Raw genomic sequence first — 13,381 nt, forward strand, 5'->3', positions numbered from 1 at the left:
TAATTCAGGATTATACTGAAATATACCAAATATAATTTGGGTTTCAGGGGAAATTAATTAAGTAATTATCTGTACGACACCAACAATCAGTATCTTAGGCACACAGAAAAAAGTTTTAGTTTTTGATATTCAGGAGATAGTCCATATTTTATTAAAGCTAAATAATGTTAACCAAACATTCTCAACAAGACGGCCTAGACAAGAAATGCAGAGAAAAAAAAAAAAATTTCTTTTCTTTTTTTCAAGTGTTAATCCTGAGTAGTGTACTAGAAACACTGCTATTTTAAGTACTGACATAGAAATTTATACAGAGTAAAAGGGATTTCACAGTAAAAGGGACAAAATAGGTCCTAAAGTAACAAGAGTGAAGTGTGGAAGAAGTAACCAGTAAAACTTTCAATATATATTCAGACACTTAGCTGTTGTACCTCAAGGATGGGACTCCAGGTGAGAACTGATGAGCTCATGAATACCATCCCATTTCTTGAAACTGTTGCTGGAGAAGCATTATCAATATTATGAGGCTCAAATACTATTTTGCAATTTGGTGCCATAGGTATCCGATCACCGTTTGCTAGTGTTAGAGTTCTGTTGTCATCCAGGACAGAATTAAGGTTCTCAATCCAAATAGCATCAACTGGACCATCAAGAACTATCCAGATGTGGTCACCTATAATCCAAGACAAAAGATAAACAGATATAACAGATAAAAAGGTCTGTGGATGAAGTGCTAGTTTCTTTCAAGGACCAGTTTCTTATATCTGCAGACAAATTTTTAATTAATTCTGAATTTGTGCACACAGCTACAATCTCAGCTTTTAAAACAATTACCATTTCCATCACTCAGTTTCAGTTGGGTACTTCATTTTGTCACCAATTGATAATAATTATCCATTCTTCAGTTTATAAAGTGCCATCAGCATAAGTCACCAATTTTTAATACGCTGAAAGAGTTTTATGAATCCAGTCTCCAAGACAGTAATAAATTAGGTTTATTTCAAGTTACATAAAACAACTTTAAGAAGATAGTGACTACAAATTTATTTAAACACCATTCATTTGCTTCCAATGAGTTTTACAAATGTAGAGAAATTAAATGAAAGGAACACTTGAAAAACTACTCTTTCAAATAGCATGCACACTGTCATAAGTATAAGAAGTCCATTATGGGAAGATTCTTGTCATTTGTTCTGTCCTTAAATTTGATCCAGCTTCCTTTTAAATGTTTCCATTGCTTTCTATTTACTAACAGGAATGTATTTTAAAGCCTTCCTCTGTTTCCTAGGAGGTCTGGGTCTGTTCTGCTTGCCTCACTTGGGCAACAGACCCTTGCTGGAAAGAGATCCCACCTTGGATTCTGGCTGCCCACCCCTTAGGGAGCAGACAGCCTTGCATGATGGCTCTTTAGCCAGAGATGGTCCAGCTGCCATGAGTCAGTGCTTACTACAGAGGCCTGGGTGGCTTGGAGCTTTGCTAGTGTTGAACCAAAGAGATATGAAATAGATGATAAACTTTTTATATGCGGAAGGTTTTTATAGCTACACTTCACTCATCTCAAGCATGAGACAGTCTGGAGACTGACACATAAAGAAATATTACAAAACACTTAGAGAGTAAATCTGAGGAAGTCATATGAGTATGCTAATATATATTTCATCTTGAAGGAAAAGATAAAAAATTCAGTAGTTAGTGCTATGCTACATTCTCAAGAGTTTCTAGATTTTAAACAAGCCTACCAAAATTAAATTGAAAGCATTTTCTATTTTAAAAGTATCTGTATTTCTGAAGACTAGGAATTTTTGTATGAAAATACTACAAGTGTTAGGATTTTCTTTCATTTTTTCTTTTAAGGCATAATGATACGATCACATACTAATTTTCAGACAGAAAAATGAAGAAACCATCTAGCATCAAACTATCATGGCCACTCTTTTATTTAATATAGCAGTCTAAGAATGTATGTCAGCATTTAGGCAGAAATTGTCTGCCTAAATAGAATTATCTACTGCCATTTGAGATGGACTATGATATGTGTAGGGCTAGCTGGCATGACACAACTGATGAGATTTATTTCCTTTTAATATGCCAGATGGAGAACAGGTAAAAATCCTGACAGCACCAAAATTTTTATAGGATCCCACTGCTGGATCAACTGACTTTTACCTTCCACTTTCCTTTGATACAAGGGCCTAACAAACAAAAGAGAGCATTAAGTAAATGCAGTGAAGTAGTATTTGTTACACTACACTGTTTGATCACAAAGCATTTAGAATAGAGACTGTAAAAGGGACAGAAGTTCTTCCAGCAATTTCCCAACTCTTCCATGTAAGGGGGGAAAAAAATATCTGCTTCTGTGTTTTATAAAGTTCTCCTGAAGCTTGAGGTTTTTCTTGTTTTATTTTGAATGGAAGCCTCTTTCATTATACCTGTATTGGGTCTGGCTGAGCTGGAGTTCCTTTCCCCACATAAAGGGGCTGGTAGTGGACAAAATCCTGGGAGAGGACACAACCAGGCCAGCTGACCAAAATATGTGAAGGGATATTCCATACCCTACGACATCTGCTCAGATATAAAAGCTAGGAAAGGGGGAGGGTGGGGCATCTGCTGTTTACAAGGTTTGCTTTCCAGAGCAACCCCTATGTGTGCTGAAGCCCTGCTTCCTGGGAACACTGCTCCTGAACATTGTTTTCTGATGGGAAGTAGAGAGCAAACCTTTTTTTCTCTTTGTTTGTGCCCACACAAATTTTTGCTTTTACTTTAGTAAACTGCTTTCTTTCAACCTACAAGTTGTTTTTCATTTATCTTCTCCCCCCTGTCCAACTGTGCAAAGGGGTGGTAGTGCAACTTGATGGGCATCTGGAGTCCAGTCAAGGTCAACCCACCACAATACCTTTCTTTGCTCTTAAAGTTTTTCTCCAGAGCGTTGAAAATATTCCATCTGTCCAATCATTTGTTGCCACATCAAGGCGTCCAAACATTTGTGGAGCAGTTATAGCTTTAGGATTCATTCTCATTTCACGATGTGGCTGTCCACAATCTATGAAGGCAGATCACCAGTTAGTTTTTACATTTCTTTTCAGCAGTAAGACAACTTTGACAAATTCCAAATCATTCCACCCAAATGTAATCTTTAATATGCATTCATAATTACAATAATGTGTTTATTTACTTGAAAAACTTTTCTTGCTATACAAAATTCATTTATTTGAGACAGCAAAAAAAGTAGAACAAAATTCTGAAACTTTTGAATATTTAATTCACATTTCATAGCTTCATTTGAAACAGAAAAGCAGCAAGATTAAATTTATTCAAAGTTTAATTCAATATTTTGAAGGCTTATCAAACAATAGAGCTTTAAAACATTTGGTTTGGATGTATATTTTTAAAACCCAATGAATAAATATCAGACAGATGATTTTTTGATGATATTTTGCCCTTCTGTGCACTTGCATACATCTTAGAATAAAGTATACAATATTTTTATATTCTTGTGAATTCTCTTAGACAGATAAATTCTATCTAGCCATACCATGATCATACAGTCTTTATTTTTTATCTCATTAGCAACAGTTTAAAACCTACTATGGCAGACATCTTTAAAAAAAAAACAAGATTAAAATGTAACCAGGAGCCAGTAGTAAGATGTTGAAAGAAAGAGATGAAAAATTACTTATTTTAAAATAATTTCATCATAATCAGATTTCATGAACATGTAACATAGAAGCCTGACTGATCACACAGTTTAACATTTCATGAGGTTGTGTGTGAAGATCAGCTTTGTAAAAAATAGTGAGGTGGCTTTATCTTGGTGGTAGTTCACATCTCAGCATTAGTAAAAAAGATAGGAAAACAGTGCAATACAACTTTGTTCTTTCTGCTTTTTTTCCTAAATGAAACAGTAATTTCCACTGCAATGTAGAGCTTACAGCGCTTGAGCACAGTGCTTTACTGCATGTATGAGATACTTGCTGAACTATTTTTTACAGAAATTATTCACTTCTGGAAAATCATATAAGCAACTTGTGAAGTGGGGTAACACAAGCTTACCTCAAAAGAGATGTTATTCTCCTCAAGCTATGACCTTTTATTTTAATAAGATCAAGCAGACATTCTTCGACTAATATTTGTATTTAGAAATACAGATGACAGAAAAACCACACACAGTCTTCAAGCCTCCAGCCAGGACACAAAATAAATACCCTTGAAGACTCTCTAGACCAGGAATTTATGGCTAAAACACCAGTTATTTTATATTGCAAAGACCCTGTCTTGTGCGTTGTGTTCAAAAAGATCCAAATATTTATAATTAGCAAAAGGTTTAAGCATTTCCCCAGCAAAACCCAGGAGATGCTTTAATCACTCATCTAAGCTGCCTACCTAGACTGTATTCCTCTTTCTTAGTAAGAATAAGAACTTTTGATAAAAGTATGATAATATGGAAAAAGGACATGAAGCATACAGCTTTGAATGTCAGACATTTTTAAGCTACTGGAATAATTAGTTTCTCAACATACAAACTCATTCTCTCATTAATATATTCTCACAGTGAAGCAATTGAGGTTTTCAAAGAAACAATGGGTTTTGAAGTGTACAATGTTTAGTAACAATTTGCAATATAAGTATTAATGTACCTGTCATTGCTCTCATTAAGGTGTGGATGCAAGTAGTTTTTCCTGCACCACTAGGTCCTAGTGTCATCAATCCATGCCTTACTCTCTGGGTTTCAAAAAGCTGGATAACTTTCAGTTTCCAAGGAGGATGACAAACAAGGCCAGATTCCTCCACCTAAGAGACAGTGACAGAAAACGAAATTACTATTATTTTAGAGCACAAAATATATTTTAATGCCTTTAGATAGTGATAGGCAGGCAGGCAGGCAGGCAGGCAGGGAGATAGATAGATAGATAGATAGATAGATAGATAGATAGATAGATAGACAGACAGACATATATCATCAACAGATTACTATACTTTTGTAAAGGCCTTGTGTATATTAAAAAAAATGTTGGAAAAAAATATATTTGTTATTCAAATATGCATTCAGAAAAATAAGGTAAACCAGCCTCTATTTACATCATAATCAATCTATTAGGTATACCTATAATATATCTATTATATACCTATACATTATATTCGGAAGTTGTCCCTACTGAAGTATTACAAACACCTAATGGGAAATTAAATAAAAGATATGTAATTTTAATTAAATCTTTTATCTAATGAATATTCTAATTGTCAATACTTCAGACAAATATTAAATCCTGGGTCATGTAAAACAAGTTTATATACATGCGTTTTCCAAACTGGACCCCAGTAACCATGACTCAAGTAAACCACAGGACATTATAATCCCAACTCAGTGACCTCCTGAAGAATAAGCTTAATAATCATATGATAGTGGTAAAGATTTATGGAAAAGCTTATGCTTCCTCTCAACAGTGAAATATAATATTGCCATCTGAATAGACTCCACAACAATGATTTTCTTAGGTGTCATATGACACCTAAGAAAACATGACAGTTATGCCACAGCATGATAGATCATGAGAAACATCACCTGTTTGTCAATGGCTGCTTCAAGTTCAGGATAGCCTGCTTTATCAAGCTGGATATCTGGAAACAGATCTTCAATTAGACTCAGGAATAAGGGTTCATCTTCATCAATCTAGTGAAAATCAGGGAAAACAAAAATCCACACAGATTAAAACCTGTTCTATTTATTTTATCAACTTTAAAACAAACAATCCCTGAGTTCTGAAGACCTGAAAAAATGCTTGAGAACATAAGGAACCATCTATAATAATCCTCTAAGGCAATAAACATCAGAAGGACATCACAGAAAGAGATCATATGATGCTTCTATCAGTCAAAATAAACCACTAACATGCAGACTGAATTTCTTATAGTAGATTTTAGCAATAACATTTAGAAAACTATTGTTTAGTTTATCTGGTGTAAAAAAAAAGATCATCATCAAAGATACCACAGCAACAGAAGAGGGCTGTTAGTTATTTAGACAGGTGAGATGATATTCATTACTATCAATAACAGATTCTTTCAAAAGAGTGACTAAATACTTAAGCACAAAGTTTCTAAAGAAGTTACTGCATAGACATCTATTTTGTCACTTACTTCTAAAGGTAGTAGGGAAAATACAGAAAACAAATTCTGAACAATTCAAAGTTTAACCCATATAAGAAGCCAAGCAACAGCCAGCTCACTCTCTCCTCAACCCCAAACAGGATATTGATATAAACAAGAAATTTATCTCTATTCCATTCAAAATGTTCCACTCAGAGAATGAAACATTCCAAGCCAGCTTCAGTGTAGAGGTCACATACAATCTTCTAGTCATCACTAGCTCCAAAGTACGGTTTAAATTATTTATCAGGTCCTCAGAACTTACTAGCTTAGACAGGTTCATATCTCTCAGCACACGCATGACAATGGTAGATTCAGTATCTGTGGGATTTGCTCTTTTTGCTGCTCCAAGTGTACGCAACACAGACAATATATTCCGCAAGCCAAAATCGTAATGCACCTAGAAGATATATGAAGTTTGGGGAAATTTTCCCCGAGTTAATAGGGACAAAACAGCTCTTATTTACTATTTAAGAAATGGATGTATATGTAGGAGAAGTGGTACATGTGTTTCAAATGCCTCCAAACATCCATCAATTATTCTTTGGCTGCATGACTATGGGCAACTTCACTTTCCAAATCTGTCACGTCTATTAAAATCTAAGGTATGACAGAAAAGAAAAAGTAATCATAAGTCATTGAATCAAGACAGGGTTCCCAAGGACTATTGAGAAATACTTTATCAGTATTATTTTGATTCTTTGTGGCCTTTGGAAACTGGGAAACAAGCACAGGCAGCACAAACCAAATGTCTCTCAACCCAATCTGTAATACAAAAAAAGGCTTTAAAGCCTTTACTTGTCTCAGCCATCACCATTCATTAAAGCTAAATCTTAATAATAAGTGGTCTTCTGAATGAAAGCCCCATTGTTGCACCAACAACCTGCAGCAGGGCTTAATCTCCCAGGACAGCAGAGAGCTGCATTACTATACTGCAAGTGTGCCATCTTACTTAGTGAACATGAACCTTTTTTTATTCTTCACATGAATATTTTGTGACTTCACAGATAGGTTTTTTCCTAAAATAATCAGGTTGCATCATATGAATATATTCACCTGCTTTGACAGTTGTTCTTCACACAGCTTGTACAGTGTAAAGAATTTCCTTGCCAACACAACATTAGCAATGAAACCACAGCTAGCCAATTTAACACGAATTATGATTTGACGATCAGGAACCATCATAGCCACTGAACGAAAATTGATCTTCAAGTTTTCAGGAAGTTCTTGCCGTCCAGCATATCCTGGATTCTGGAGAGGAAAAACAGGTGTTGAAGCTGAGTGTACCTTGCACAAGCAGAAGAATCAGCAAAGGAATATGCCTTCTTGGTAGGTAAAAATAATTTGCTGGCTTTAAGTTACATGTCAAAATTAATTGCCATGCAACTTACTACCATATCTCTATAGAATTTTTGCCTCTTTTATATCCATGAGATATGAAAAGTGTTCCACCAAAGCATTTCAAATTTGAGTTTGTCATATAGGTCCTATTTTTACTGGCTACTCCTACCTATATCTCTATGGCAATTTTTCTGTAATTGTAGCAAAAAGCATACTTTGTCATGTAGAAGCAATCTGAAGTTGAGATAACTTGTATTTATGGTGCTGCCTGCACTTGTTAGTTTCATGTGCTTGATGTTCTTGAAACAAGACCCTTTAAACTGTGTTTGCAGCAATGCTCAATATTTTCAAACTATCAGGTTTAGTTCTAAGAACTGAATGATGTAAGAGTTAGCAAGTACACTTAACATACCAAGTTAGACTCGATTATTGTACAATCATCATTGGTTTTAAACTTACTGAATACTTACCATAGTAAGAAAGATGCCAAATTCTGGGTTCATTTCTACATTGTCTCCATCAGTAAAAATAAATCTCTTTTTACGTTTCTTCTTACATGTCAACACAATTGCTATTTGCTGTGCAGCAACTGATAGCACTGGTAAATCAATACGATTGAATTCATCAAAGCAACCCCAGGAGCCAGACTGAGCAAGACCTTCCAAGAGAAAAGCAACTAAGCATATGACTGTTATGTTTTTAACCCTTTTTTTGCGCAATTCACAAGCCAAAAATTAAGTTAATCTATCTTGGGGGGATGGAGGTGTGTTTATTTTTGAGGGTTGGGAAAGGAACAAAGAGAATTTTAAATCCTTTTCAAGTAAGAAAATACAAGTTCACAAAGTCCTTAAGATTTTCCAGGATACAATGTTCTTTGATTTCTTCTCCTTTCCTTACATCTTGAATGTTTTCCTGTCCCTCTTTATCCCCCAAGAAAAATTCCAGCAGTAATTCTATGAAAATGTGGCAGGTTGTCAATAGCTTATTGCACATATTAAAATGAACAATACAGTTGTGTAAAGAAGCTGGAGGTCAGTCTCTTCCAGAGCTGGATATTTTTCCTTGGGTTTTTGGGGGAAAATAAAACAAAATCATAGATACAGTCATCTGCAACAATACAGTAGTCAAGAACCTCCATTTGACCTCTAATACGACATCTGCCATGACTGCCAGGTATCAATTTCAGATGCCTAAAAAATGTCATCTGCACCTAATTCAGTGAGCTCTGCCATTTGTTTTTAACATATATAGCACTACCCATGCATTTCCTTCTACTGATAGAAACTTCAATATTTGAACAGGACCAAATACTGAAATCAAAATTCACCATGCCCCACCAGTTCAGCAATCCATTTCACAGCATTTTCTCTTCATAGAAGCATTTCTCCTTGTGACTTTAAGTCATTTTAAGTGACTTTATCTATCCTTTCATAAACTGTGTCATGTTTTCAGACATTTCTATTTCCTGAAGCCAGTGTTGCAACTGTATTTTATACACATAACAAGATATTAATTACTTGCATTTATTAAAAGGCTGAAACCATCTCCTGGTTATGTGCATTGTTTCATAGAGATGACATCATTTGAAACTTCCATGTAGTTCATAAAACCATATAATCTCAGAATATAACGGACTGACTTATAAAGGGCTTATAAAGGACTTATAAAGGACTCATGAGAATCAACAAGTAGAACTCCTGACTCCATGAAGGTGTATCTAAAATACATGTATACATGTATTTTAGATACATGTATATATGTATATACATATATATATATGTATATAAGATAGTTATTTGCAAGACCAAATTGGACACTGAGCACTTATTTGGACACTAACAGGCTTGAGACCCCAATGACTTCCTTGGCAAGTTTGTTCCAGTGTTTCCATACTCTCAATGAATATCTAGCTTGAATTTCACCCAATGCAGCTTCAAGCCACTCCCCCATGTCCTATTCCCAGACACCAGAGAGATCAGCACCTCCATTTCCACTCTCCCTCATTAGGAAGTTACAAACAGAAATGAGGGCACCCCTTAGTCTCCCTTTCTCAAATCAAAACAAACATGGTTCATTCAGCTGTTTCTCTTAAGTCATGTCCTCTAGCTCTTTCACTGTTGCAGTGCATTATTGTTCATTATATTTGATTCAATTACATTCTTTATTGTTAAGTTGTATTCCCCCCCCCCCCCCCCCATGCTAATACTTTGGTCCCAATCCTGCCCTCCGACCCCGGTTGCCAATCCACCCTGATACTGCCCCTTGTTCCCAAATGTTCCCTGCTCCCCCTCCCATTAAGTTGTCAATCCTCCCTTGTGTCAACCCCCTGCCTGGACTGTCCCTTTGGAATTCCTATTCCTCCGAGCCCCATTGGCCCATGTGTCCCACTCTCCACCCCTGCTGTTCCCCATTGGTTTATGTATTATGTAACCCTGCCTTGTGCTCCTCCCCTAAGTCTTCCCTATTGGGTTATTATTTGTGTACTCCCCTTGCTCCTCCCACACACATAAGTTGCTGTAACCCTGTGTCTTCTGCCTTTCTTCCCTGGAAAGAGAATAAATCCCTTTTGGAAGCCAAATGGAAGACCTCTCCTTTGTCCTTGCTCCTGCCCTCGACACTGGACAGCCAGTGCCATAGAGCATAATCCCTAAACTGCCCTGCTTTCCAGGAGCAGCCCCCTCTTGGCTCAGTGCCAGGAGCTGGCTGGGGAAAAATCCGGCTCTGCGTCATTTCACCATCTCTTTTGCTTTCATTTGGATACCTTCCAATGGTTTCTTATGCTATTTTATACTATGATATTGTTGACTCCAGAACTGCAAAGAGTACTTGAGATTAGGCCACTCCAAAGCTGAGTATAGTGGAACTACCACTTTCTCAGCCCAGTTAGTTCCACTGTGCTTTGTGCACCCCAGAAAACAGAAAATTGTTTGGCCAACAGCTTACCTTTGGTCTGTATCTTACCTTTGAAGATCCTCCCAAGTCCTCGGAAATCCATCTGATCTGAACAGTTGAATACCACTACATATTTTCCAAGGCATCGTCCCATATCTTTCACAGTTTCAGTTTTTCCGGTTCCTGCAGGTCCCACAGGTGCTCCACCCATGTTCATGCCCAAAGCTTGAGCCAAAGTGATATAACATCTAAAAGGCAACAATCAATCAGGCTGCACCAGGCAGTCTTTCTGCACAGTGCCAGAGGAACTTACACAAGGTCTGATTTAAGGAGAAAAGGGAAGTGCTGAAATTATATTCCACTAGTTAAAATTTGGATCAGTAAGGACAAAACCCCTTCACTTGATCTCTGACACAGGGAATATTAAGGCTCATTTCATCATACATGAAGTGAAAGAACAGATAATCCTCAATCATCAGTGAACTGAAAGATCACCAGAAGGGAAGAAAGAAGATACACAGGTTCTGCCTAATCTTAGTTTGAATAGCTTGGATACTGAGTTATTTTATCAGGAGTACTTTTAAAATACATTATACTGTGGAGTACAATAATGAAAGACATCTAATCATTCCTTTCTCATCCATCTTTAAAATTTGATTAAACGGTGCCATTTTCATAAAAGAAACATCTATGCATAATGCAACAAAACACCAGCTAATAATTATATATCAAGACTATCTTTAGGGTTTTTTTTGCATGGAATGGTTAAAAAAAACCACAAAGCAAAACCAAACTAACAATGCCCTTATTTCACCAATGATAGATTATAAAGCATTCTTCATGCTATTTGAGTTAGGCAGGTAGATCTCTCTGTTAACAGGATTACAAGTCTTCCAACATCTTTTTAGATCAAAGATCTCTAGACAACTGCAGCTGAATAAAAATTGTTGTTCCTGTCTGTTCTTCCTTAGCTCTTTTCATTAGCTTGTTTGTAAACACCTACTTTTGTCCTGTATCTCTACATATTTTATCTGTTGGTTATATCAGATCCTCAGGTATGTTGGCTTCACCTACATAAATACGAAGGCCAAATACATCATGTATGTTGGGACCAATTCAAGTGTGTGACAGAAAACAAGTTGGAAATTACATTATAGGGCACAGAAACAAAAGTATTGAAGCATTCCATATGAAATTACTGACTTTGACAAGACCATGAAGGATAAACTCTGTAGAGATCATCCAACAGGAATGACTAAATTGCTCTTGTAAAAGCTGAGGTTTGGTAGAAAAGAGTAAAGGAATAAAATTAGTCTTTTTCACCTGTCTGTAAGAGGTGTTATGACAAGCCTGTCAGTACAGCCCAAGAATTCATTCTGGTATGTGAAGCTCACGTCAGTCATCTTAATCACCATTTTATCAGAGTCTTCATTAAAATAAAATCTACATTGTTTCAGCCACTCAAAGTCTGTAGGGCTCTTGATATGCATGCAGCACTAAGAAGAGAAGGAACACAAAGCTGTGGAATTTATGGTTAACATTTACTTTCACATTTATATTATGGTATCTAAGTAGTAGATGCAAAGGCAGCACTGCAAGCATAATGAAAGGCATAAAGCTAGTAACAAAAGAATAGTGGAGAGCCTATCTGGATTTTTACCACAAAAATTGCTAATGTATTATTGATCAATCACATACTTAGGCAGAGGAACTTCAAGCTTTAGACAAGTGTGTCAAAATTCTAAATACAGATGAACAGTACATAAGCCTCAAACAAGAGTCTTTTCAGTTTAACCTTAAAATTGCCGTTCCTTTTAGTCCTCTCTACCACTTTAGTTTTACATTAGTTGGACGTACATCATGTGATATTTGATTTTATAAACTGCTATAAGAATTGTATGAAACCACATGGGTATTGGGTAAAGAGATATTTCAAAGCAGTGTCATGGTAGTGATACTACCTAAGGAATTCAACAGAGCTGAAAATAAGTCACAGTTGCTGTATTGAATATTAAAACAGGATTTTAAAAAAATATCAATCGGTTTGTATCTAAAAATTACACTTCACATAAAATGATTATAACTAGAAACAAATGATTCTACAAAAAAATGAAAAGAAAAATGCTTTCCTATCAATAATGGGCCAAAACTCAATAATTCTTTTCTAGATAGCCTAATTTCAGAATCAGTTCCAGGATATCTTATAGGTATATGATAGTATATGATAGTTGGGCATTTAAGGAAAAAAGTGAAAAACACAGACGTGAAGGCTTTGAGAGAGAGGTTGATGGAGGGGGGTTCTGCTTGAGACCGGCCAATAACTGGCCATTTCTGAGAACTGACAGTGGTTTTGACCATTGAAATGTGAGATCAACCCTGTGACTAGCACCTTTTAAACCTAAGCCGGGGAGTCTCGGTTGGTTTTTTTTAGTTTCCGGCTGTGAAAGGTAACAAGAGCTCCAGCCGGCCCCGCTCCCCCCGCGGCCTTGTCCGGCCTGGGGAGAGGGGGCTGAGCCGGACTCCAGCAGCTCCCGGGCAGGGGGAGGGATGGAGACCGTGAAGTGACAGGAGACCCTGCCCAGAGGGGCTGAGCCCCCTCGGGAAGCCCCCCAAGGCCTGTACAGTGGGGCTGCCAGCCCAGGCTGGTCCCTGGCTCGGCTGGAATTCTGCTGCTGCTGGGTTTCACCAGAGACTGCCAAGTAGGGTGAGGGAAGCCATCGGCCGGTGGTGTGCTGCCTCTGAGGGCTAGCCTGGCTGCTGAGTTGCTGGCCCCCATCCCCCAGTGCAGCCGCTGAAAATCTTCCATCACAGACAGCTCCAGCCGCTGCCCCAGCAGAGATCACAGGACCATCCACAAGGCCTGGGCAAGATTTTAACTCTTTCACTACCTATATGAGACCTGCAGACTTACTCCTTTTCAGAGAGAAGAAAACGAAAGTGATCAACATGTAGAGAGACAACATAAACTATCACAGTTAGTGAAAGAAAGAATTAAGCTTCAGATGGG

The 13,381-nt window shown here is 37.1% G+C and overlaps 1 protein-coding gene across 1 annotated transcript in view; it reads right to left on the reverse strand.

Moving 5' to 3' along the window:
- Positions 1-13,381, reverse strand: part of DNAH5 (dynein axonemal heavy chain 5) — a 120,115-nt gene that overhangs the window by 55,232 nt on the left and 51,502 nt on the right. Inside the window, exons 35-43 of the mRNA XM_086897974.1 lie at positions 11,698-11,870; positions 10,444-10,622; positions 7,953-8,140; positions 7,198-7,392; positions 6,407-6,541; positions 5,558-5,665; positions 4,632-4,785; positions 2,891-3,037; positions 429-670 (exon numbers count right to left, since the gene is read on the reverse strand). Of these exons, the coding sequence (XP_086754100.1) occupies positions 429-670; positions 2,891-3,037; positions 4,632-4,785; positions 5,558-5,665; positions 6,407-6,541; positions 7,198-7,392; positions 7,953-8,140; positions 10,444-10,622; positions 11,698-11,870 (1,521 nt within the window). The remainder of the gene's footprint in view (positions 1-428; positions 671-2,890; positions 3,038-4,631; positions 4,786-5,557; positions 5,666-6,406; positions 6,542-7,197; positions 7,393-7,952; positions 8,141-10,443; positions 10,623-11,697; positions 11,871-13,381) is intronic.

This window comes from Cyanistes caeruleus, chromosome 1, assembly GCF_971803275.1.
Source record: "Cyanistes caeruleus chromosome 1, bCyaCae1.hap1.1, whole genome shotgun sequence".
NCBI lineage: Eukaryota > Metazoa > Chordata > Aves > Passeriformes > Paridae > Cyanistes > Cyanistes caeruleus.